This window comes from Pleurodeles waltl, chromosome 7 (assembly GCF_031143425.1).
Source record: "Pleurodeles waltl isolate 20211129_DDA chromosome 7, aPleWal1.hap1.20221129, whole genome shotgun sequence".
In the NCBI taxonomy this organism is placed as follows: Eukaryota; Metazoa; Chordata; class Amphibia; order Caudata; family Salamandridae; genus Pleurodeles; species Pleurodeles waltl.
Genome location: NC_090446.1, coordinates 942,183,724 through 942,206,381, shown reverse-complemented (window position 1 = coordinate 942,206,381; position 22,658 = coordinate 942,183,724). Strand labels below are relative to the sequence as shown.

The following is a 22,658-nucleotide window of genomic DNA, read 5'->3' as shown; positions in this document are numbered from 1 at the left end:
ATCCTGTTCCTGGCGGGTTTTACCGCCAGGAACAGGATGGCGGGAAGGGGGTCGGAATCCCCATGGCGCATTCTCTGGCCCAGGGGAAATCCGGCGGGAAACCGCCGGATCCCCTTTTCTGACCGCGGCTTTACCGCTGCGGTCAGAATGGGCACTGAAGCATCGCCAGCCTGTTGGCGGTGCTTCCGTTGCCCGGTCAGAATAAGGGCCTTAATCTCCCTGTGCCATCAAAAAAATGAACGCGTCCCTGTGTATTGAGACAGCTGCTTATGTAAAGTGCATCAATACCTTCGGGTCGAGTTCCAGCTTTGTAAAACTGCAACCCAAAAAAAAAACTATGTTTGATTTCTCTATCTCCTAAGTGTCGTCATTATCCCCCCGCCCCTCGGCCCTCCCAGGCCCCTAACTACTCTCTAAAGATGCCCTCTCTGCGACAACAACTCTCCATGGTGCACCACATGCTGCATGTTTCATCTAGCAGTGACGACAACAAAAGTAGTGTGAACAACAGCTGCTGCCATCTATGCCTTTTCATTAAAGCCGTCCCGCTATAGCTGCTAGCCCGCCCCGGCATGTGCCTGCCTCCCTCTCTCTCAGGCTTCTACTGGTTCCGGCTGCTAGGATGTAAATGAAGGGGGCGTGGTTTCCAGTTCCCTGCCCATCCCGCCGAGGCTTGAGGCTCAGGGGAGTGTGGGCCAGGGATCCACAGGGAAGGAGCAGCAGTGTGCAGGGACTGTTTTGCCGGGAGCTGGGATACAGGGACGGGTGCAAGGACTGCATGCAGGAGTCTTTCTGAAGGAACTGCGTGTGCAACAGGGTCAGTGTGTAGGAAGTAGACCTGCAGGAGCCTATCTGACGGGAAATCAGCCAATATCCCCTTATGCTTACTGCAGGAGGGATCTACCCCAGCCTGCGTCCCGCAGCATCCGCTCTCGGTGGCTGGAGGATGCCCTTCGAAGCAGCGCCTGACGCGGCCACTGTTCTGTGACTTCTGCCGGATCTGCCACCGCTCGTGGGATGAGGACTCCTTACACTGGAAGGGAGCAGGGGAGACCGCCATCGAGAATCTCACCAGCTAGGACCTTTAAACATATACCTTAGTAGTCAAGCCCCCAGCCCAGGTTCTGAGTTGCCAACACCCTCAACCCTGGATCAGAGCAGCCAAGGTATCTTCAGCCCAGCTGGGCGCTCAGGAATCTCGGTGCTGGACAAGAGTAGGTACTGCCCCTGGATCTGAGCAACAAAGGGGAGGCAGTCAAGAGGGCCCCGGCCGTGGGTCTGAGGAGTCCGGACAGCTCTTAGTGTGTGCTGAGGAGCTCGCATATCTTGGTGCCTCTGCCCCGGTACCCCTGGGAGGAGGATCATGTTCGGGATCCAGGAGAGCATCCAAAGGAGTGGTAGCAGCATGAAGGAGGAGCCGCTTGGCAGCGGGATGAGTGCCGTCCGGACTTGGATGCAGGGAGCTGGCGTGCTGGACGCCAACACAGCAGCGCAGAGGTAAGCAGGGTCTGCCCTGGTCTCCCAAGCACTGAGGCAGCCGAAACCAGCACTCAATGATTTTCAGTCCCCGCCCCCACTCCAGGAGCTTCCTAGGTGACCCTCTCCAACTTATTCATTATCCTCCAGCCCCCACCGTATCAGCATCCTCAACTTCTCCCTCGCCCTCAGTGCCCCGCATAAGCAGGTAGAAGCAGCGCCCTGAGCCAAAAGAGCTGGTAGGGGTGTCACGGTAGCCTCGCAGGATCACAGCCTCTGACGACTGCGATTACCTGTGCACTTTGTTCAATTTAAAATCATAACTTCAGAGTCCTACTGAGAAAATGGCTCCTGCACCAGTGTTCGCAGGTCACCACCGGGAACTCCTGGTCCCAGATGTTCCTAACCCCTCTAGCATATGAGGTGCTTCAGCGTCAGTAGCCTCGATCTATGAGTGGGCCTCCAACCACCCTGTACCTCAGCAACACCTCTTTTGTCCCCCCTCCTCATATAGAAAGGGGGATCCAAACTCTACCTCGCCTGGGCTCTCCATCACCGCAGACATGCACTTTGCACTTTACCTCTGCTCGGCTGTGCGAAGAAGGGCTGGCGGCCTTGTCGGATTCTCTTCAGTGTGTGTTACCCCTCTCCCCAAGACGCTTCATTACATATAACCTTCGCTACATTTACCAGTCTCCCCAAAATTCCTTGCTGCCTTCATACCATTCTTTTTGCTCTTCTCTCCGAAGCTCCTCGACGCCTTTCCCCGCCTTATGTGGGTCCCCAATACCATTACTTCTTTTCGGGGTTCGCTGCGGCACCCCTCTCAGACTTCTGTTTGGCGCTAAACAAAGGGTAACAGCGTCAACCCTTCTAAACTTCAAATTGTCAGTACTAGGCGCCAATTTCACGAAGTACCACACGTGTTTATAATTAAGCTTTGATATTGCAAATTATAGATTTAACACTCCCATCCCTTTCCCACAAACGTGTGCATGTCCTACCTTTAACCAACCATGTGAATCAGCTAATGCTCCTTCGGCCTTTTACCTGTGTTTAAAACAAACTCAGGCTTATGGAATCTACAGTTTCTTGCTTCCCGTTTATTTACACTTGTTTATACATCTACTTGAAGGTGATTTAATCTCCATGGTGTTCATTTCTTCCAGACGTTTCCCTAAATCGTGTAGATGTTAGCACAGCGATGCAATAATAATAATAAAACAATACACACACACACATACATACAAGCGCCCATGTCACACGCTGATTCCCCGGCAGCCCTCGCTTACATTCCCGGCCTGGCAGGCAGCGGGTGGATGGTGGAAGGTGTGACGGGCGTGTAACCCAGCATTTAAAGTTGGCATTCGACTTATATCACTGGTTGGGCCTCGGGGTGGAAGAGGCTATGGGTTAGTTTATTCCACTATTTTTATTGGGAAGTGATCAAGCTAATGCCCCAGAAAAGACAGACTAGGAATTGCATGGACAGATAGGGAGGGAAGGGAAACCGACAGATGGGAGAGGTGCAAAGGATGCACAGTACAGGACGGAGGACTGTGGAACCGGAGAATGGAAGGCATGGATGTTAACTCTTATTTTAGCAACTTTTCATCCAAAAGAAAAAATCGCCTAGATGGGGATTTTTTTTAATTGATGACGGGATAGGAAAAAAAAGGAAGCGAAAAAGGGACGGGGTGACAGTCGAGAGGGGTTTGGGAGAGGCGAAATATTAAAGGTAGAAGGATGCCGAGTGGCGAGCTAAAGGCGAAGTTATAGGGAACACAATTGATGCGAACAGGATTTATGGAGATTAAGGGAAAGAGGAGAAGGGAGGGCAGGCGTACCGATGGAGAAATGTTAGGGACTAAAACGGAATGAAGGGAAGGAAGAATTGAAAAAGAAGTCAAGGAGAAGAGGGTTACCGGAGGATAGGAGGAATGAAGGATAGATGAGTGGTTGAAGAGGAGGTAGAGCACAAGATAATATGGTGTAAAAAAGTCTAAAGGGGTGAAGGAGAAAGGAAGGGGTTGAAGGAGGCGCTAAGGAGGAGATGAGGTGAGAGCGAAAAGGGATTACAGGGGATGAAAGGACAAGTGAAGTTTTAAACGACTTGTGAAGGGGAAAAGGGTGAAGGAGAAAAAGGAATGAAGGAGAGGAAAGTGAATGAAAAAGGTTAAGAAATGATGGAGAAGGACGAGACAAGAGGGTTAAGAGTCAAAAAATGGGATGAAAGCGAGAGCAATGATTGAAGGAGGAGATAGCGTGAGAGAGAAGAGAAGGATTAGGGGAGATTAAAGCCAGCTAAGGAAAGATGAGTTATTCAGGGAGAAGTGATAGAAGTGATAAAGTGATGGAGAAGAAAAATTGAGATTAAAGGGGATGAAGGAGAGGAAGGATTGAAGGAGAAGGTAGTGTGGAAAAAGAGTAAAGGAGAGTAGGAAACAGAACAATGGGTGAAGGAGAAGTGAAGCAAAAATAGGGTAAATGATCAAATGAAAGTAAGGATTAAGGAAGAGTTAAAAAGATGAAGTAGAGGAAAGGGGTTGAAGGGAGAAGTGAAGGATGATATGGTTCGAAGGACTAGTAACATTAAGGGTGACTAAAATAGATGATTGGCAAAGGAAGGGTCGAAGAAGAAAAAGTATTAGAGGAACGGGAAGCATTGACGGAAAATGATTATAGCAGAGAAGAAGTATTCAAGGACTGACACACAAGAAGTAAAAGACTGAAAAATTAAAAAAACTGTAAGATGTTTGAAGGATTAATTAATAAAAAAAATGATTTAAAAGGACGAGATTTATTGAAGGAAGAAAAATGTTGAGGAAATATAATATTTAAAGAAGAAGGAAAGAATTGGAAAAGAGGAACTATCAAAGGAAAAAAAAACAAGGTGAAAGGAGTTCAAGAGTTACAAGAGAATGCAAAAAATTAAAGAGGGCTTGTCATAGGTAATCAAGGGTTGGGTAGAGTGAACCGAAGCAAAACAATAATAAAAACAAATAAGATAAGGAAAGAGAAATGTGGAGAGGCAGCAGCCTAAGATGTTGTGCAAATTAACCATTGCACCAGTGGATGAGGGATGTTCGGAGTCTGTTCCTTGGACACCTTCTCTTTCTCCAAGTGGGCTGAGCCTGGCCTATCCCAGGTCGTAGGTAACCCTCGCTCTGTCTCGCTGCAGTGAGGTGGTTCTCGCCGAATAGCACTGCTCTGGGTTGGACCTGGTCTTATCTAACAGTCTCTAGCTGTCCTCGGATGGGTGGATCCGGCCTAGGTTATTTATTATTTGCAGTTGTGTTTAAGCCTGGCCTCATCAAGTAGACACCAGAGAACAATGTGGAGAACCCACTGCCAAACAAACATAAATAAAGACAAGAGCAAATTGTAGTGCATTTTTAAAGCCCTCAGATACAACTTGTCACATAGAACAAGTTCACACTGTAGAGTAGCAAAAAGATATGCATACATCTGCGCATGTCAAAGTGGATATTAATGTCATGTAGAAATGGAGCTGAGGGGTAGAATTGTGTTGGATTTTATAAGATCACTGTTGGAAATCAGTTAAGTGAAATGCAGGTAAGTGCTAATTTAGTGTTCAGATAGGAGTTCTTTCAGTACCCTTATGTACCCTTGTGTAACCCTCTCTACCTCTGCTGTGCATAAATTCTGGTCTTAATCCTGACCAGCCCTCTTCCCCTAACCAGAGGAGTGGATCTCCCCCAACTTCTCTCACTCCGCCTGGTGAGTGGGCACGGCCTGGTGTTGTTTAAACCCCTCACCCTCTTCCTAGCAGTGTTTCGAGGTCTGAGTTACATTTTGTATAATCACCTCTCTCGTTGTATGGGTCTGATCCGGTGGGTCAGGCTCTCATCGTGTGCATCCCCTCTTTCTCTTACTCAGCGGAATTGCTGTGACCCAGGTCTGGCCTTGGTGCTTTCTCAACTTTTTTGTCTCCTACACTCTCAATGTCTCCCACTTCCAAAACCTCCTCCAAGCTAAGTAAGTTTGGACCTGGGTCTGTGTAAACTCTCCTCTCGTTCTCTCTGTCTCTCTTTCTCCTGCTTGGTGTAGTGGGTCTGACCCAGGGCCCAGGTCTGACCCCTGTTCTTCTCTTTCACTCCTTCTCCCCCCAGCAGAGGGGGTCTGGCCTGGGTATGAATGTCCCCCATCCCTAGCAGTCCGCGCCTCATAATGCATTCTCTCTCTCGGTGGTGTGGGTTTGTAGTTCTTGTTCCTGGTTAGGCACTGGCCCAGACCCCCCCTCCCCCTTTCCAAGCAGAGCGGGTCTGGCCTAGGACTGAACTGGATTTGGTCCAAAACTCACTCTCTCTCTTTTTTTTCTTTTTGTCTCTTTCTCTCTTTCTGGGGCGAGACTGGCCCGGGCCTAGGCCTGGTCCAGTCTAAGCCCTTCTCTCTTTCGCTATCGCTCCCCGGATGCGCCAGGCCCTGGTTCTGTCTAACTTCTCTCTTTCTTCTCTCCCAGCGGAGTGGGCCTGGCCCGGGCGCACTTCGAGAAGCAACCGCCGTCCAATCTACGGAAGTCCAACTTCTTCCACTTCGTGCTGGCGCTGTACGACCGGCAGGGGCAGCCCGTGGAGATAGAGCGCACCGCCTTCGTGGGCTTCGTGGAGAAGGAAAAGGTAAGGGGAGCACACCCCGGGCCGACCCCGAGCCCCAGCCTCCGCCAGCCCTTCAGCAGAGCCCCGGGCCGTCCACCCCAGCATACCTGATGCAGCCCCGGGGCATCCTCTGCCCGGTGCACTTGCGACAGTACTCACCAAGAGGGCATCGTCCGGCTGCCTTCTAGCTGTGCCATCCCCAGGGCTTTAACTGGACAGGGACTGTCCGGTATGGAGTACCTGCCCTCCTTTGAATGAAAGCGGGTAGTGGCTGCCTGAACTTCTCAGCACTGCTGCTATACACTTAATAAGAGTACCGGCACTTCTCAGCACTGCTCCTATGCATTTAATGAGAGTACCGGCACTTCTTAGCACTGCTCCTATGCATTTAATGAGAGTACCGGCACTTCTTAGCACTGCTCCTATGCATTTAATGAGAGTACCAGCACTTCTTAGCACTGCTGCTATGCATTTAATGAAAGAGTACCGGAACTTACCAGCACTGCTGCTATACACTTAATGAGAGAGTACCGGCACTTCTTAGCACTGCTGCTATGCATTTAATGAATGAGTACCGGCACTTCCCAGCACTGCTGCTATACACATAATGAGCGTACCGGCACTTCTTAGCACTGCTGCTATGCATTTAATGAAAGAGTACCGGAACTTACCAGCACTGCTGCTATACACTTAATGAGAGAGTACCGGCACTTCTTAGCACTGCTGCTATACACTCAATGAGAGTACCGGCACTTATCAGCCCTGTTGCTATCCATTTAATGAATGTAAGGGCACTTCTTACCACCGCTGCTATACATTTAATAAGAGCCTACCGGCACTTCTCAGCACTGCTGCTATACATTAATGTAGTAGCAGCACTTCTCAGCACTGCTGCTATGCATTTAATGAGAGTACCGGCACTTCTTAGCACCACTGCTATACATTGAATAAGAGCCTACCGGCACTTCTCAGCACTGCTGCTATACATTTAATGAAAGAGTACCGGCACTTCTCAGCACTGCTGCTATACATTTAATGAAGGAGTACCGGCACTTCTTAGCACTGCTACTATACATTTAACGAAAGTGCCGGCACTATTCAGCGCCGCTTCAATACATTTAATCAGAGACTATCTGCACCGCTGTTATACTTTTAATGAGCGTGTACCGGCACGTCTCAAGAGCAGACTGATACTCTTAACAGCGAGTACCTGCACTTCTATCATCACGTGTTTTCGCACCCAGACTATTTGTTATATCCAGAACTGCATTACACCCTTATAGGCTCTGGGTAGAGTATCTAATCCTCGAGTCCTGTCAGAATTATAACGCCCTGCGTGCTTCGCCCAGACCCTGCTTTTGCTGGTACTAATCGTTTGGGGGGTTTCATTCAGGTTCCTGCTATGTACACTTAAGGCATCCCCTCCCCCCTTAAGTGTCCAGCGCCCCTTCTCTGTCCAGCTTCCTGTCTCCTCCGGAGTCTGATGGCTTTTCTATGTTTTGTTTTAAAAAATACAGGAATCCAGCAGTGAGAAAACGAATAATGGCATTCATTATCGACTGCAGCTTCTCTACAGCAATGGTGAGTCTCTGTTCCCAATACTGGGTCCTGCACCTCGTCCCAGGCCCTAGAACCTGAACTCGAGCGCACAACCTGGGCCCGGTCACCGCGCACCCCAAACTTGAGATTCCTATACACTGCCCAATAGGCCCACACGCGCAGAGAATGTCCCCACCTTCCCCCACAGGACAACTCCCGAGGGTACACGGAAAGGAGATCTGGTTGAGGTACCATTCCAGGGGCTCCACGACTGGGGGATCAGCAGTGCATTGCTCCCGCACCGCATCTATCCATTCATCCAAGATCACCCCGCCCCGGGAGGGACCGTATCCGGGAGGGGAGGGGGTGGAGGGGTCAGCCTCCACCTCGTGCAATGTGGTGGCATGTTCCGCAATTACTGGTGCCGGTGGGCATCCAATCTTCTTTGGTCTAATGCCCATTCCCGCATCATCTCCTATCTAGCAACCTTTCCCTTGTAAACTACTTTTGTCAGTGGGCACGACCAACCGGAAGTGCAGGACATGCTCCTTCGATCACACCCCTATCTGGGCCAATAAAGACAATGGTCCGTATTAAATGTGTTTTATCATTTTATTTGGATGGTGCTTTCCCTCTTTGTGCGTGTATCCTTTTATCTGTAAGCAGAAGAGTTGACCTGTTGAGTTCCGAGGTTTACAAAGCAGTTATTCATATCCTGCCTGCACTAGGCCCACTGCCGAGCCCCCTCTACCCCCTCTGTCTCCCACTCTTCTGAGCGCTATGTGTTTCAATTGCAGGCATCCGCACGGAGCAGGACTTCTACGTGCGCCTCATCGACTCCATGACCAAGCAGGTAGGACGGCGGGGGCTTTGCCGGGGGCTGCGGGTCTGTGGGCCGGAGGAGTGAGAGGCTGCTCGAGCGCACCCCCTTACCCCGCAAATTATCTCCTAATACGTTTTTAATTTTACCAACCAAAAATTTTATTACACAAAACTAAACATTACGCTAACGTAGTTTGCACCGATTCTTTTTTTTTTTTTACAAAGCAACCGCTGACAGAAGAGGAGCCTTTAAGATACAAATATTTGTCAATCTGATGCCTATGGTTTATGCACTTTAACTTGTTAATGGGTACATTACATTAATACATTATTTTTTCTAAAGCGTCTTTAATGTAGAGGTTTCGTTTCTTTGAGTTGATTAATTTGTTTCTATCTTTTGAAAACAATTTAAGACAGCTTGATTGTAATTTGTATTCAAAACCCAATCAATATTATTTTGATCCGTTATCCTAGGGCCACTAAAAGGAGTGGGTCTGTTGACTAGTGCCTGCTTTGCCTATTTGGTAATCCAGCACTGCTCGTGGGGTAAGGGCGGAGGTGACCAGACCAAGAAGGCAACCCTCCTCGGCTTTAGGGCTTTGATACATACATGCAGTACAAGCTTCACAGTGTGTGTGTGGGGGGTGGGGAGGAGAGTGGACTCCATTCTATAGGCCCCCAGAGTAATGCAAACAAAACAAAGCCTGGAACTACTCCCGTAGGCGCCTCTTCTGGAAAATACCCCGAGCTTCCGTTCGGTAGATGTGGGAGAGGTGGGATGTGGAAGGCGGGGGTGCGTGATTGCTCATGACTCCACCCCGCCCCCTCAAGTATATATAATAGTAAACTGTACCCTCTTCTCTCTGCACCTAGTGCACACGCCCTGACTGTAATGAGTGCCCTCAGGCTGGGCTCAGGGGGGTGTCTCCGTGAGGCTGGATGTATGAGGGTCACCGTGCCAAGCCCCACTGGTGGCCGCAGTCCCTACAAACACCACTGAATGCCGCAAGGAAGATTTGAAAATTGTTTCCTAAATGTTATTTTTATAGCAAAGTTGCAGATCCCCCTTAAATTCTAAACCCGATGGAAGCTGCAGAGTCTCTGCGACTGCATGTTGGTCCTTTAATGCTTTCCTTCTGGCTTTTAATTCAAGGGCGTATTCAGGCGGACGCTCCAGTTCATGAGCGCGCTTTTGTCGCCAGTGCTGCTGGATGCAGCGCGCAGAGTGCAGGGTACGGCGCCCTAAGTGACCTGTAGGGCCGGCACGGTCTCAGTTGAGTCGCGGAGGGTCCGGCGTTTGTGGGGCGGCAGGGGGCTGCCTGCCGCTCTATATTCTGGACCCCGTAAAACTCTGCCCGATCCTCGCCCTCCGGCTGGTGCCCGGTGTAGTTACGGCGCAGGACTAAGTACAGACCACGCACAGACCAGTGTCTTAGCTGCCACGCTCGGAACTGCACCACCACAGTTCCGTCCTTTATTTATAACTTTGTGCTCAGTGCCCCTCCCGGACACGTTGAGCACGCTACCGAAACACGGAGAGCCCGCGTGGCTCTCCGTTCACTCTTTACATCCCTCCCATGTTTTGCTCCACATGGAAGGGGACAAACAAAAATGAACTTAAACAAATAACGAAAACATTTCCCTTCGAAACACTCTCAATATAAAATTAAATGAATAAACATACCGAAGTAATAACTGAGAACACTACAAACTTGTTTCTTAGCACCCTAACCCTTCATGTCACTCACAAGGTCCAAATTAGATGGTGGGAGGTCATTGCACCTTGTTCAACAAGCAAAGTCTCTCAGCTGACTATTCGGCACAGGATTAGGGCGTAAGTTATACCTCGCACTTCTGGTGCTACCAGTCCCGTGTTCAAGAGCACAACGAGATCTGGTTTGCTCTATCCTTGTTGGCTCTGTAGCATCCTTCCTTTCCTCAGCCAGTAGTGGTAAATCATCGGAAAAGTCCTCTATCTCTCCTTCATCACTGGCCGACTCTTTCCGACCAGCCCTCTTAAAATGCGATACATTTCGTGTTACCCTTTGTCTCCCTTTTGCTGCAGTTATCATGGACCCTTTTATGCCAATTACTGTCCATACGTCTGGCTCAAACGGCGTTCGGAACTTTCCTCCTCCTCGTCGATGTTTCACGACCACTCGATCCCCTTCTTGGAACCCTCGATACTTCGCTCGCCGTCGGACACTCGCTCGTTGGTTGGTGGCTTCTCGCCGGTTCTGAGTGGCTTTCACGTCCAATGCAGGAGGTTTCCATTTAGAACCAGAAGGAATACAATCACGTGGAGACACTTTGAACATCAAAGAGGAGGGAGCACAGCCAGTGGTGCTATGAGGCGTTTGACGATATGCACTCAGGAATTGATACAGACATTGTTCACTATTTTCATTTTGTTCTACTCCAATCCTTAGAGCTCTGTTCAAAGTTCGCATGAACCTTTCCACGTCCCCGTTTGCCTGGGGCCAGTAAGGCATTATCTTTCGATGACGAATTGCCAGACAGTCAAGGTAGGATCTAAACTCTTGACCTTGGAAAGGAGGACCATTATCCGTTCGGATTTCGTCAGGCAAACCAAACAAAGCAAACGTCTTTTGTAGAACGGGTCGTACATTTTCAAACGCTGTTGACGCTATAACTTCTACCACTGGAAACTTGGTATATGAATCAATCAAAACAGCCGTCAGCCGGCCATCTGGGAAGCTCCCAAAGTCCATGCTCACTTTAGCCCATGGTTTCAGAGTGGCCGGTTCAGTTATTACTGGGCAGCTCGAAGGTTCTGTCGACGTGATAATGCAGGAATGACATTTCCCTACCATCTCATCAACCTGCGTATCCATACCTGGGAACCAAACTTTCGCCCGTAGTCTTGCTTTGGTTTTAGCCGCTCCTTGGTGCCCTTGATGAGCCAGCTCGATCACCTTCGACCAGAGACATTGGGGAAGCACGATTCGCCTTCCTCTCAGAACCAACCCATCATTGTCAGTTGATAACTCATCCCGTACCTTCCAAATACTCTGCATAGCGACTCTTTGATCAGGGCTGGACATGTGGGTCTTCTCTAGAAAATATTTCCACCTTTTCTGACTTAATGCTTCCTTGACGTGACTCAACATTACATCTTCCTGGGTAGCGGTCACAATGTCAGTTACAAGAAGTGCATTAGGGCATGCCGACTGCACAACCATGCTAACAAAAAGTTCAGTGTTTTCTTCATCTTGTTCTTGATGATCATCAAACACCTTCGGAGGCGGGTGTCGAGACAGATAATCTGCAGGATTGTTCACACCAGGCCGATATACAACCGTGAACCTATACGGCTGAAGTAGAACAGCCCACCGTTCAATCCTTGGAGGTGCCAAACGTGGACTACCCGCAAACAAGGGAACCAACGGCTTGTGGTCAGTCACTACTTGAAACTCATGCCCATACAAGTATAGGTGGAAATGGCGGCACGCCCAGCGAATGGCTAGAGCTTCACGCTCTATTTGCGCATACCGGGATTCTACTGTCGACAGCGCCCTACTAGCGTAAGCAACAGGGACCCACTCGTGATGCCTTTGTTCTTGTAAGAGCACAGCTCCAAGCCCAACAGGGCTCGCATCCACCACCACTTCAGTTTTCCTCCCAGGGTTGAAATAAGCCATAGTCGCTTTATCCAGCAACGCATTTTTAATGTCCACAAATGCTTGTTGCGCATCCGGGGTCCAGTCCCACCTGTGCTGCCCTTTTGTGAGTCGTCGAAGAGGTTCAGACATGGTGGCAAGTTGTGGTATAAACCTTCCGCAATACGTGGCCATCCCTAGAAAACTACGAACTTCCGTTGGATTTTGCGGAACATCGGCTTGACGGATCGCTTCAGCTTTCCGTGGGTCCACTTGCAAACCATCTTTTGAAAACACATATCCGAAAAATTCTACCGAGTTTTGATAGAAAGCACACTTCTTCTTATGAAGTGTTAGCCCTGCTTCCATCAATCGTTTCAACGTTGACCTTAAATTACGATGATGCTCTTCCCTCGTCTTGGAGTATATCAAGATATCATCGCTTAAGTTAATGACCCCGGGCAGTCCAGACAATGTTTCTCGAATCGCATTCTGAAATACTTCAGCGGCTGACGACACTCCAAAACTCAGTCTCTTGTACCTTCTTAGCCCCACATGTGTCGAGAAAGTAGTAATATTCCTGCTTTCAGGGTCCAACTCCAACTGATGATACCCTGCATTAAGATCTAACTTGGAGAACCATTGGGCCCCATTCAGATCCGCAATAATGTCATCCATAGTGGGGGTTATGTGCCTCTCTCTCTTGATGGCCTTGTTTGGCAGGCGCATGTCAACACATAGACGAATCGCTCCCGGCTGTTTCGGTTTCGGAGCGATCACCAACGGGGATACCCACGGCGTAGGCCCATCCACCTTTTCAATGACTCCTTGTTCTTCCAACGACCGCAACTCTTCCTCAACAACTGGACGTAGATGAAAAGGCACCCGACGATGTCGTAGAGCCACAGGAATCACGGTGTGGTCTATGTGCAACTTGATGCGTTTTCCTTTCAAACGTCCTAGTCCCTCAAACAACGGTGAGAATTCCTGGAGGAGGCGTTCCACTTGAGTGTCATATATTTGACGCGCAAAGAATACCAGCTCTAACTCTTCAGCCGTGTGACACCCTAGCAAAGTGCCGCGATCCCCGGCTACGACATAGAACTTTGCATCTGCTGACCTATCTCCACTGCTTACGGCCACTTCCACGATTCCTTTGAGGGGAAGTGGCTCTCTTCCCCCATAGTTGTATATTTTAGTAGCTGTTGACATAAGTGGCGGGGCAGGTACTAATTTTTTGTAAAGGGTTTCATCCATGACATTGACAGACGCTCCGGTGTCAATAAGTACAGAGACCCGCGTGTCATTGACGTAGACATCACTCATGGGCGGCGGCCTCTTTCTCCCTGGTTTTCCTCCCGTGAAAGATATAACAAAAATGTCCTCATCTTCATCTTCCTCAAACACTGGACCACACGCTGTCGCCTGATCCCTCGCTTCCTCCGCACTTTTGGATACAGCTCTGACATTAGTTTCTCTTCCTTTCTGTTCACCTGGCTTGTTTCTCCTGGACCTGCACATTTTAGCAAAATGGTTCGGCTTACCACAGCGGTTACATGATTGCCCTTTTGCGGGACACCCAGCATTTGATCGATGTTCATAGCCACAACTTCCGCAGGCTCTCTCGCTAGGTTTGGCGGGGTTCAGCTTACGAGGTGTTGTCGGACGTGTCTGGACGGCATCTACTTGTTCCTCCTTGACTTGAACCACGCGAGTCGATGACGCTGCAGCCATTGACTGACCTCTCACTGCCGCCATGGCATCTGCTCGTACCGCCGATAATTCATGCGACCTCGCCAGAATCAGAATGTCATCAAGGGACATTCCCTGCTGCCGAAGGATAAGTTTCCTCAACGCATTCGATCGACATCCTTGAATGATCTGTGCTCGGATCTCTTCTTGTTGGTTGAGACCCGTGCACGAGCTTACCAGTTTTCTCAACCTGGCATAAAACATATCCATCGATTCTACCTCGGTCTGTTGCGCCTGTCTGAGCTTAAAACGTTCATAATCGGAGTTAAGTTGAGGATCAAAATGTCTATTCAAAGCAGTCACCGCTGCGTCAAAATCAGATCTATCCCCTGTATCAGGGAGAGAATCAAAAAGCTCCTGTAACTCATCTCCACCCATCAAAAGCATCACAGACCTGCGCACTGCTCCATCCGTCTCTCGGGTAGCACAAAAATAATTTTCTAAGCGATTTATCCACAGACGCCACCTTGGCGCAGCTGTGGCTGGATCAATCAGCTGGCTAAACGGTGGTAAAGAAGTAAGCGAGGAGTGAATACTATTATTTAGTTGTGCTGGAAGCTGAAGATTTCCTTGTGGTTGAGGAGGATTGGCATTATTAGCGTTGTCTTGTGGTGGGGCACTCATATTTGCACTGTCTCACTCTAGTGCTTTGCACAAGTTAAGATATCTCCGCCCTTTTCCTGGTTTTTTCCTTTTTTTTTTTTTTTGCAGGTCTTCTACCTTCTATTCTCCTTTATTTTTTTTTTTTTTTTATTTTATTTTTTTATTTATACCTCCTCAGTCTCAGGGAGCACGTGTCCGTTTTTTTTTTTTTTTTTTTTTTTTTTTTTTTTTGTTCTTTATTTAACACTTCCCCAGCTTCGGGGAAGACACGTCGATTTTCAATGATTCCCCAGCCTCGGGGAAAGCGCTCCGACAATCCTAGGACTTCCCCAGCCTCGGGGAAAGCGCTCCGACGATCCTAGGACTTCCCCAGCCTCGGGGAAAACGCTCTTCACTCGCCGCTTTTCCTCCGTCTGGAGACGCTCATAGAGCGAGCGCACAGCTGAAATTGACGAGCCTCGTCAATTTCAGCTGCTCTCCCGGCAGCAAGGACACGCCCTAGGGCAGGGCACTTCACGGAGCGATTCGCTCCCGTCCACAATCCTCTTCTGGGGGCGGAGCAGGGCAGGGCTCACCTTCCTGGATTTCCCCGATCGGGAAATCCGACGGCACCAGCCTCCGCTAATGCGAGGCACACCAGGAGGCCACGGGCTTCGCTCCTCACCGGGTTGACGCCGCGCCGCGTGGTTAATCGCTGCAGCAGCTGTCTGTACCATTCGTCCGGTACGTCGTTTTTTTTTTCCTCTTTTACAACCTTATATATTCATTCCTTATTTCGCAATGACTCGCATCCCGCTCGTCGCCATTGTAGTTACGGCGCAGGACTAAGTACAGACCACGCACAGACCAGTGTCTTAGCTGCCACGCTCGGAACTGCACCACCACAGTTCCGTCCTTTATTTATAACTTTGTGCTCAGTGCCCCTCCCGGACACGTTGAGCACGCTACCGAAACACGGAGAGCCCGCGTGGCTCTCCGTTCACTCTTTACACCCGGCACGCAGGGACAGCACTACACTCCCCTGACTGCCCTCACGCTCAACCAGCCTCCTAGCGAAAACAAAAGGCAACAGACAACACTTTTTTTCTGTGTATAGGTATATTGAATTTTGGGGCGACAGAGCGGCGCAGCTCACAGAATGTAACCACAAGAGACAAAAAGGAAAGTCTGTTCTCAATAATTTATTTCACGAAGATGGTCCCCCGAGATAAAAACGGGAGCGCTTCCTGGGGGGATGCCTTCTGTAAGGGCATCTTGTATTAGACACCGTGTTTGGGGCTTCTCTCCTGATCCCGACGCTTGGGCTCCCGAGAGAGAGTGTTGGAGACTTGCTGTGTGCGCAGCAATCAAAGAGGCCCTGCGATGTGTGAGACCCCTTCTCCGCAGCGGGCCCGCCGCTCTCTGCCGCGTTTCTTTAATTGTTCCCATTTCTAAACGGTCCTTTTTCTCGGGGGCGTTGTGTGTGTTAGCTGGGGAACTGCCTCTTGGCGCTAATTATTGCTCGCTGCGCGCCTGGCTTTTCTCGTCCGCTATATTGGTCCCACCCCTGGCTGGCGGGTGTCGCGCGTTGGGGTAGCCTATTTGTTCTTATTTGTGTACGTGAAAGGCAGCCTTTTCCTGCTATTTATTGCACGTCAGAGGAAGTTCTATTTTAGAATCACTTAATTCCCCTGCACAACATTTCGTGCCAGAAAGGGTTCGGGTCTGCAAGTATTACACATTTGAAAAGTCACGTTTTTCTAATTTACTCTTAAGTTTTAGAAACATTGAATTTCCCCCTTTCTCCTCGTGTCGTAGCAGATGCGTTCCAGGTACACGGCAACACTGACTCTTCTTTGCTTCTGTCAAACAGTCAGGCTTTCCAGTTAGTGTGCGTTCGGAAATGTCCTGTGCTCGCGGAGCGCGCGACTCTTTCCTCTTTTTTGTTAAATTAAGAGTTATCGTTTTCCGAAAACATTTCTTTTGTTTTCATTTATTTCCTGTTAGAGGCAGTCCTGACTTTACGAGATGTTTGTCAACGAGTGTTATTTTGTTATTTGGCATTTATTTTTTGCTGGTGACTTTTCAATTTTTTAAACTATATGTGTTTTAAACAGTTTCGACTTCTTCAATTATTAAACGTCAACAACACCTTTTTCGTCGTGTGTTTTAATGTTTTTTCTTTTCAAACTATTTTAATGTCTTAGAAAGTCAGTTTTAGCCTGTTATTTGTGTTCTCGAAACCATCGTTTTCTCGTCCAGAATTGCTCTTGAAAGGCGGCAATTTCCTATGCAAGTAGTATGCCCCGGTGCGCCTACGTTACATCTTTACCTTTTTAATTTCTGTTCCTGCATCTTGGACATTTCTCTAAGTCGCTGGTTACCTCTTTGTATTCTCCAAGAATCCAGTTACCTGTAAGGCCACTCTTTAGTATTTTTTGTATATGTTATTTAAACACATACATTGCGACGGACGTCGCGTTATTCTTTTACCTTTCTTGGTTCGTCTTTGAGGGATTTGTGCTTTCAATTTATACAGTGTATTCTAGATTTCCTAGCGGGGTGTTGTGGCAGCCAGTCCTCAGGCGTTGTTTGACCTGCTGCCCTCTCATTATTATCCGACTGCAGGGAGAGAAGAGACAGGAAGAGACCGTTTATTTTTAAATCATGTAACCGATACTGTAGTCGGAGACAGGCTCTGCAGAGGGAACATTTCTTTCTGTCGGCGCCCTTCATAAAAGTCATTATTTGAAAAAACTAAAATATGCGCGGTGAGGGCTGTTGGAGCTGTGCGTTTTTACATCAGATTTCATTCTAGGAAACCGCGAAGAATGTCTCCAGCTGGGGTACCAAGAGTGCCATTTATTATTTATAAAGAGCCGTGCCGCTGGGCGTGCGGCGCGGTACCCTCGGCGCTACACTACTGCGTGCAGAGCCCAGGCCGTGCAGCGGCCCCTCTGGAAACACACCGCGCGTCAGGGCCTGGGAGGCCGGGAGCGAGGGCTGAGGTGGTGGCCGCTGCCGGGGGAGAAAGTGCTTGCAAATGCTCGCGGGGCGTGTGGCGAGGATGAAGTCAGAGATTATTCATGAGAAACGGTGGTGAGGTAGGGTTGTGGAGAGACGGAGGAAGGTGGTAGGTGGGAGCCTGCTGGTGTCAGTGCTTGGAAGTAGGTGAAGTTTAAAGGCTGGAGGTGAGGTGTGGCCGTCATGTGGTGGACCAAAGAGTGGTGCCAGTGGGCAGGGTTATGTACTTTATGTAGAAAGGCTGGTGTAAAGTGGTGGATGATGACAGATTAGGTATACTTATGGCAATGGTGAGAAGATGGGTAACAGCCTTCTTAGGCTGAGGACATGGGGCGTATGGTGAGGGAGGATACAAGGTGGGAGTCAGGTGGCGGGTTGTAATGGCGAGGTAGGAGAACTGACAGGTAGCAGTAGAGAAAGTGAGTTGAGTTTTTTTTCTTTACACTTTGTGGTTTGGATATACTCCTATGAGCTGCAGGGTATTAAGGCCCCCTACTGAGAGGCTTGGACATACGCCTCTCTGAGAGGTTGCACATCCCTCCTCTGGGACGCCTAGACATGCACCTTGCTTCTAGATGGTTCAGCACCTCTCCTGTGAGAGGCTTGGGAATATTCTTCAGGGCCATCAGGGGTCCGGGATAAAGGACATTCTCCTCTGATCCTCAGGTTGCACATTTCACCTCCCAGAGGCTTGGGCATACTCCTCTTTGAGACTGGCACCCTCCCCTCTAAGCTGAAGCTGTCCCTACCCTTTTTCATTAAATACTTTAACATTCTGTGTATCTGAGGCAATTAGGTGCTGTCTTCAATAATTACGATTTCCTTGTTGTGTACTGTTATGCATTTAGGCAGCACCAGGCTCCAATCAACTTAACCATATACATTTCCATTAGAAGTACAAAATAAAGAAACAGGACATACAGCGCCTATTATCGTTCATTTTGTGTCTTGTGGCTGGCTCTTTTTCTCTTCTTGCCTCTCTTCTTGAAGCCCCTCATCCTGTATGTTGTTCAGTCACTCATTGTTTGTTTCTTAGCATCACTATGTTCATGTATTTCCGAGTTTCTGCGACTGCCCTTCATCCCCATCGTGAAGCTGGCTTTCAGTCCCTGGCTTCCGTTTCTCGCTTCTATTATTTTTCTTTAGTACTGAAAAGAATCGCAGGAGTACCACAGTGACTAACGATTCTATATTGCCTGTCTGCAAGTTGCTCTCTCGCTCACTCTCTTTCTATTACTGTCTATTTGCATTTGTTAATCTGTGGCTAACCAGGTATCTCTCAGTATCCCTGTTTGGCCTTTGTGTCTCTCTTTCTACTGCACCCATGTCTGTCTCTGTCATTCTCAACGTTTCTGAAATCAGCTGTCAGTCTCTTTCACTCGCTCTGTCTCGCCCCCCCGCTGTCTCTCTCTGGCCATTGTCAATGTAAGTACTTGTAAATCATCAGGAGGGAAGAATTGGAAGTAAAGAGGGTGAGAGAGCATTCGGGAAAACAGTGCAGACTCTTAATAAATTAAAAGGGAGTAGCGCATGGTCAGGGTCACTGGAATTATGGGACAGGGGAGGGACAAATTATGCGGCAGGGTTAAGGAAATTATGCAACAATAATAGGCAAATAATGCAGCATCATGCAGCACATTTCGTGATAATATCATCTCATTATTTTGTAATTTTTAAACTTGTTAACACTGGATATTAGTTGCTCCTTATTAGTACCAGTTAACACGTAAACAGAGCAATAAGCTACAGAAAGGTGATCAGTCAATCTTTGCAAAGGGGCTTCGACTATTCACAACATGTCGCATTGTTTTTAGTAACTTTTGAATAGCTAGAAACATTTTGTTTCCCTTTTAAATCTACAGAGTATGCCACAGACAATGGGGTGGTAAATATACAATTTTGCAAATATCACCACAGCTGCACAATCGCATAAATCCAGTGGCCCTGGATATGGTTGACGGGCGGCAGGTGTGCTTAAAGAATATTAAAATATAAGCTAAGAGTGGTAGAACCTGGCGGGATGGGACTTCTGTAGTGCAAGATTTTAGTTTTGAATATCGAATAGGAAATAGCTAGTTATCAGAAATAGTAATCAAAATATCCAGGACATGCACACACCCATCCTTCACTCCACCCCACCCTACCCTGGGTATTTATAGCTTGGATTACGTTTCAATAGGCATTTTTTGTTTGCTAATATCTTTGGCACCATTAGACAAATCTTCATAAAACTTTCCCAAAAAATGTTTCATCCAACTCAGCTCCTTCCTGGAAAGTTTCAGGGTGACCTGGCAAGTGTGGGCTGAGGAAAAGGAGGGGTCCCAAAACTCAGAGACCCTCCTTGCTAAGCCTTCTGGAGGCTGTGGGTTGATATAATAAAATTGAGGAGGGTGGCATGCAGCCCCCTCCCCTAGCCTGTATAAGGCCCTCAGAACCCCAAACCCAGGGCAAAATCAGTAATTATGAGGAGAGGGGCATGGAATCCCCCCTCCTGAGGGATAAGGGCACTCCAAGCAGTGTCCCATGGATCGCATCCCCTGAGACACTGCTATGTTCCCAGTCTAGGAGAGTGCGGGCAGGTAATACAGATTTAATTTCCTGCCTGCGCTTTCCTTGACAGGTAGCACAATTTTGCTCCCACACAGGCGGCAGCAAAGAAGTATGCTGCCTCCAACCAGACGGTAGCAAAGGAAGGATGGCTGCTAGCTGGGGAGCTGGCAGAGTCTAATTGTAAGTCCCCTGGTGAAAATCGAGGCACCCACTTTCAAATAATAGCTGACTTCCACCAGCACCCACTATGGGTGCTGGCTGAGGAGCCAGCAGGGGCCAGGGGGTCACTCGGGCCCCCATAGCCTCCAACGATATCCCTTGTTGTGGGTGCCTTGGGTACCGCTCTTACTCCCCCTCTATCCTTTCTTTGCATTTCTCTCTATAATCTTTCCATATCTCTATGACTTTTCTCTTTCTTCATCTCCCCATCTCTTTCTCTGTTTACTTCATTCTCCCTGTCCCAATTTGTATCTCTCCATCTCTTTGTGGACCCCCCGCCTGTCTGTCTCTTTCTTTGTTTATGTGTAATTCATACTTTACTTAGGTTTGCCTCTTTGTGTCACAGTGGTTTATCATGTGTGTTGTTCGGGCCGCATGGTCTGGTCGATAGATTCATATGACCTACGTCGGGCACACTGTGAAAAGTAGAACATTTTTTTTTTTTCATGTGCACAGAGAGGACTTTGCTGATTTGTATTGGACTCATGATGAGTGGATGATTCACTCCTTGGATGTCTTAATATCATCCAGTCTGATATGGCTTGTAGTGTCCTCTTTCTCAGGTTCTCTTGACTCTCTCTATAGGTTTTTAGAATCAGTGCATTTATTTTCTTCACCAAACCTGAAAATAAAACAGATTTTCTGAGAATGAACCCTTCTATTGTATTCCACAAGAAACACAAAAGTTGATATATATAGTTATTTTTATTGTCTGAAGGGCCTAGTATGCTCGTTATCAAGAATAATGTAAATATCTCTGTATCATTCTACCACTTTTTCATAACATGAAGCCGATTTCTAATAGTGGTTGTCCACCGAAAACTGTCCACCTCATGCATTGTGTTATTACTGTATAGAAATGGATGTCCATTTGTGATATCCCTTCACCTCACCAAACCTCCCCTCACCAAACTCAATGATCCCTCCCCTCCTCTGATAATCTTGCAGTCTGATTTTGGTATGAGTGCATAATGTCTCTACATTTGTGTAGCATGGCTGTGAATGCATTTGGGATCCCCTGAGCCCTGAAGAAGGTGGTTGACTCTTTCGGGCAATTAGATGGACGGCACATGTAGATAGGTGGAGATGGATGCATGAAACATTATTTTCAAAAGGCATTGAGAATTGTGAATTCCAATCATGCCAAAAGTATCTATCGAATATAGGAGAAATCTTTTGGATATACCTGAAGACATTTTTAAACATCTGGGTCCTTATATATACCCAGCCAAATTTATCTCTGAACTCCCAGTGTTGGTTATGTCCATCTCTGGGGTACTACCTAGATGGCTTCCTCTTGGTATCCATTTTGTGTTCCGAACCTCACAGTCTGTGCATTTGTATAATCTCAAGTCACTCCACAGGGGATTTGATTTTTTAACACTCCACTCTTTTCTTAAACTTTCTCTGGACTGTCCTCATCCTGCCATTATTTTCTTGGAGATTACAGATCTAGAATGAATATTCCAAATGAGATTTTGTCTTTGTGTAATGGCCAGTGCTATTATTGATAGTTAAGAGATGATGAAGTCTTTGCGAACTATTGACTCTCTTCACTCACAATGGATATAAACATGAAATGTCTGTTGATTGTGCCCTTTCAGCCAAAGTGTACTTTCAAAAATTGCAGGGCCTTTTGTGGAGTGTAATCAGTGTTCCTTCTTTTTCATACCTTTCTGAACATTCAACGAGGATGACTACCTTTAGCCTCTAATACAAAAAAACTAAAAAAATCCACCACGCAAAATAATACCAGTCACCATGAAAAATGATAGTGCATATTTCAAACAGAGGTACATCTTGGCCAAGGGCAAACAAGATAGAAGAGGTGGTTATCTTATGGTGTGAGAAACTGCATTCTACAAGCACAAAGTGTTTGTGTCACAAACAAGCACACCCATGTAGCCACCCTTTGAGATTGTTTTTTCTATTGCACAGTCCTACCAGGAAGGACGTACTGTACATTTAAAAAAAAGGCCTGGGTACTAAGAACTGGTTGCCATTGTGTACACTAGTGAAAGGAGTGAAAAGGATGGAAAGGTCACTCTTGGGGCAGCAATTGCAAGATCGTGAAGAGCCCTCTGATCAAGGGGTGATGGAGCAATTACTGATGAGGTGCTCCTTTCCGCAGTCCACACGCTCGCTTACATCACTATTTCTTATTTCGAGCCTTCTTAGTTCATGAGTGTTCACTGTATTGTGATAATCCAGGTTTTGTGAAAGCATCACTCGTCCTTCCTGTGAGTACCTGCTGCTATGTATTGTTGCATAGGTCTTGTAAGTCCCTACTTCTAAGCTGTTCTCCATTCCGTTCATTTTAAAGACCACTCTACTTTACTGCACTGTCACCAGGCTGAGCTATTTTCCTTAAAGATATATATGATATATCTTCAAGGTACTTATATCTCGAGGTAAGTATAATAACCCTGTACTCACCGATGTATCCTACGTCCAC

At 47.7% G+C, this 22,658-nt stretch overlaps 1 protein-coding gene across 3 annotated transcripts in view; it reads left to right on the top strand.

The window, feature by feature from the left end:
- Positions 1–686: 686 nt before the first annotated feature.
- EBF1 (EBF transcription factor 1) overlaps positions 687–22,658 on the top strand; it is a 773,266-nt gene continuing 751,294 nt past the window's right edge. For 2 of the 3 annotated variants that reach the window (XM_069199655.1, XM_069199653.1), the window contains exons 1-4: positions 704–1,497; positions 5,960–6,116; positions 7,613–7,676; positions 8,432–8,487. In XM_069199655.1, coding sequence (XP_069055756.1) covers positions 1,364–1,497; positions 5,960–6,116; positions 7,613–7,676; positions 8,432–8,487 — 411 coding nt within the window. In that variant the 5' untranslated portion in view covers positions 704–1,363. Of the gene's footprint in view, positions 1,498–5,959; positions 6,117–7,612; positions 7,677–8,431; positions 8,488–22,658 lie in introns of all 3 variants that reach the window. The other variant, XM_069199654.1, reaches the window with a different exon arrangement.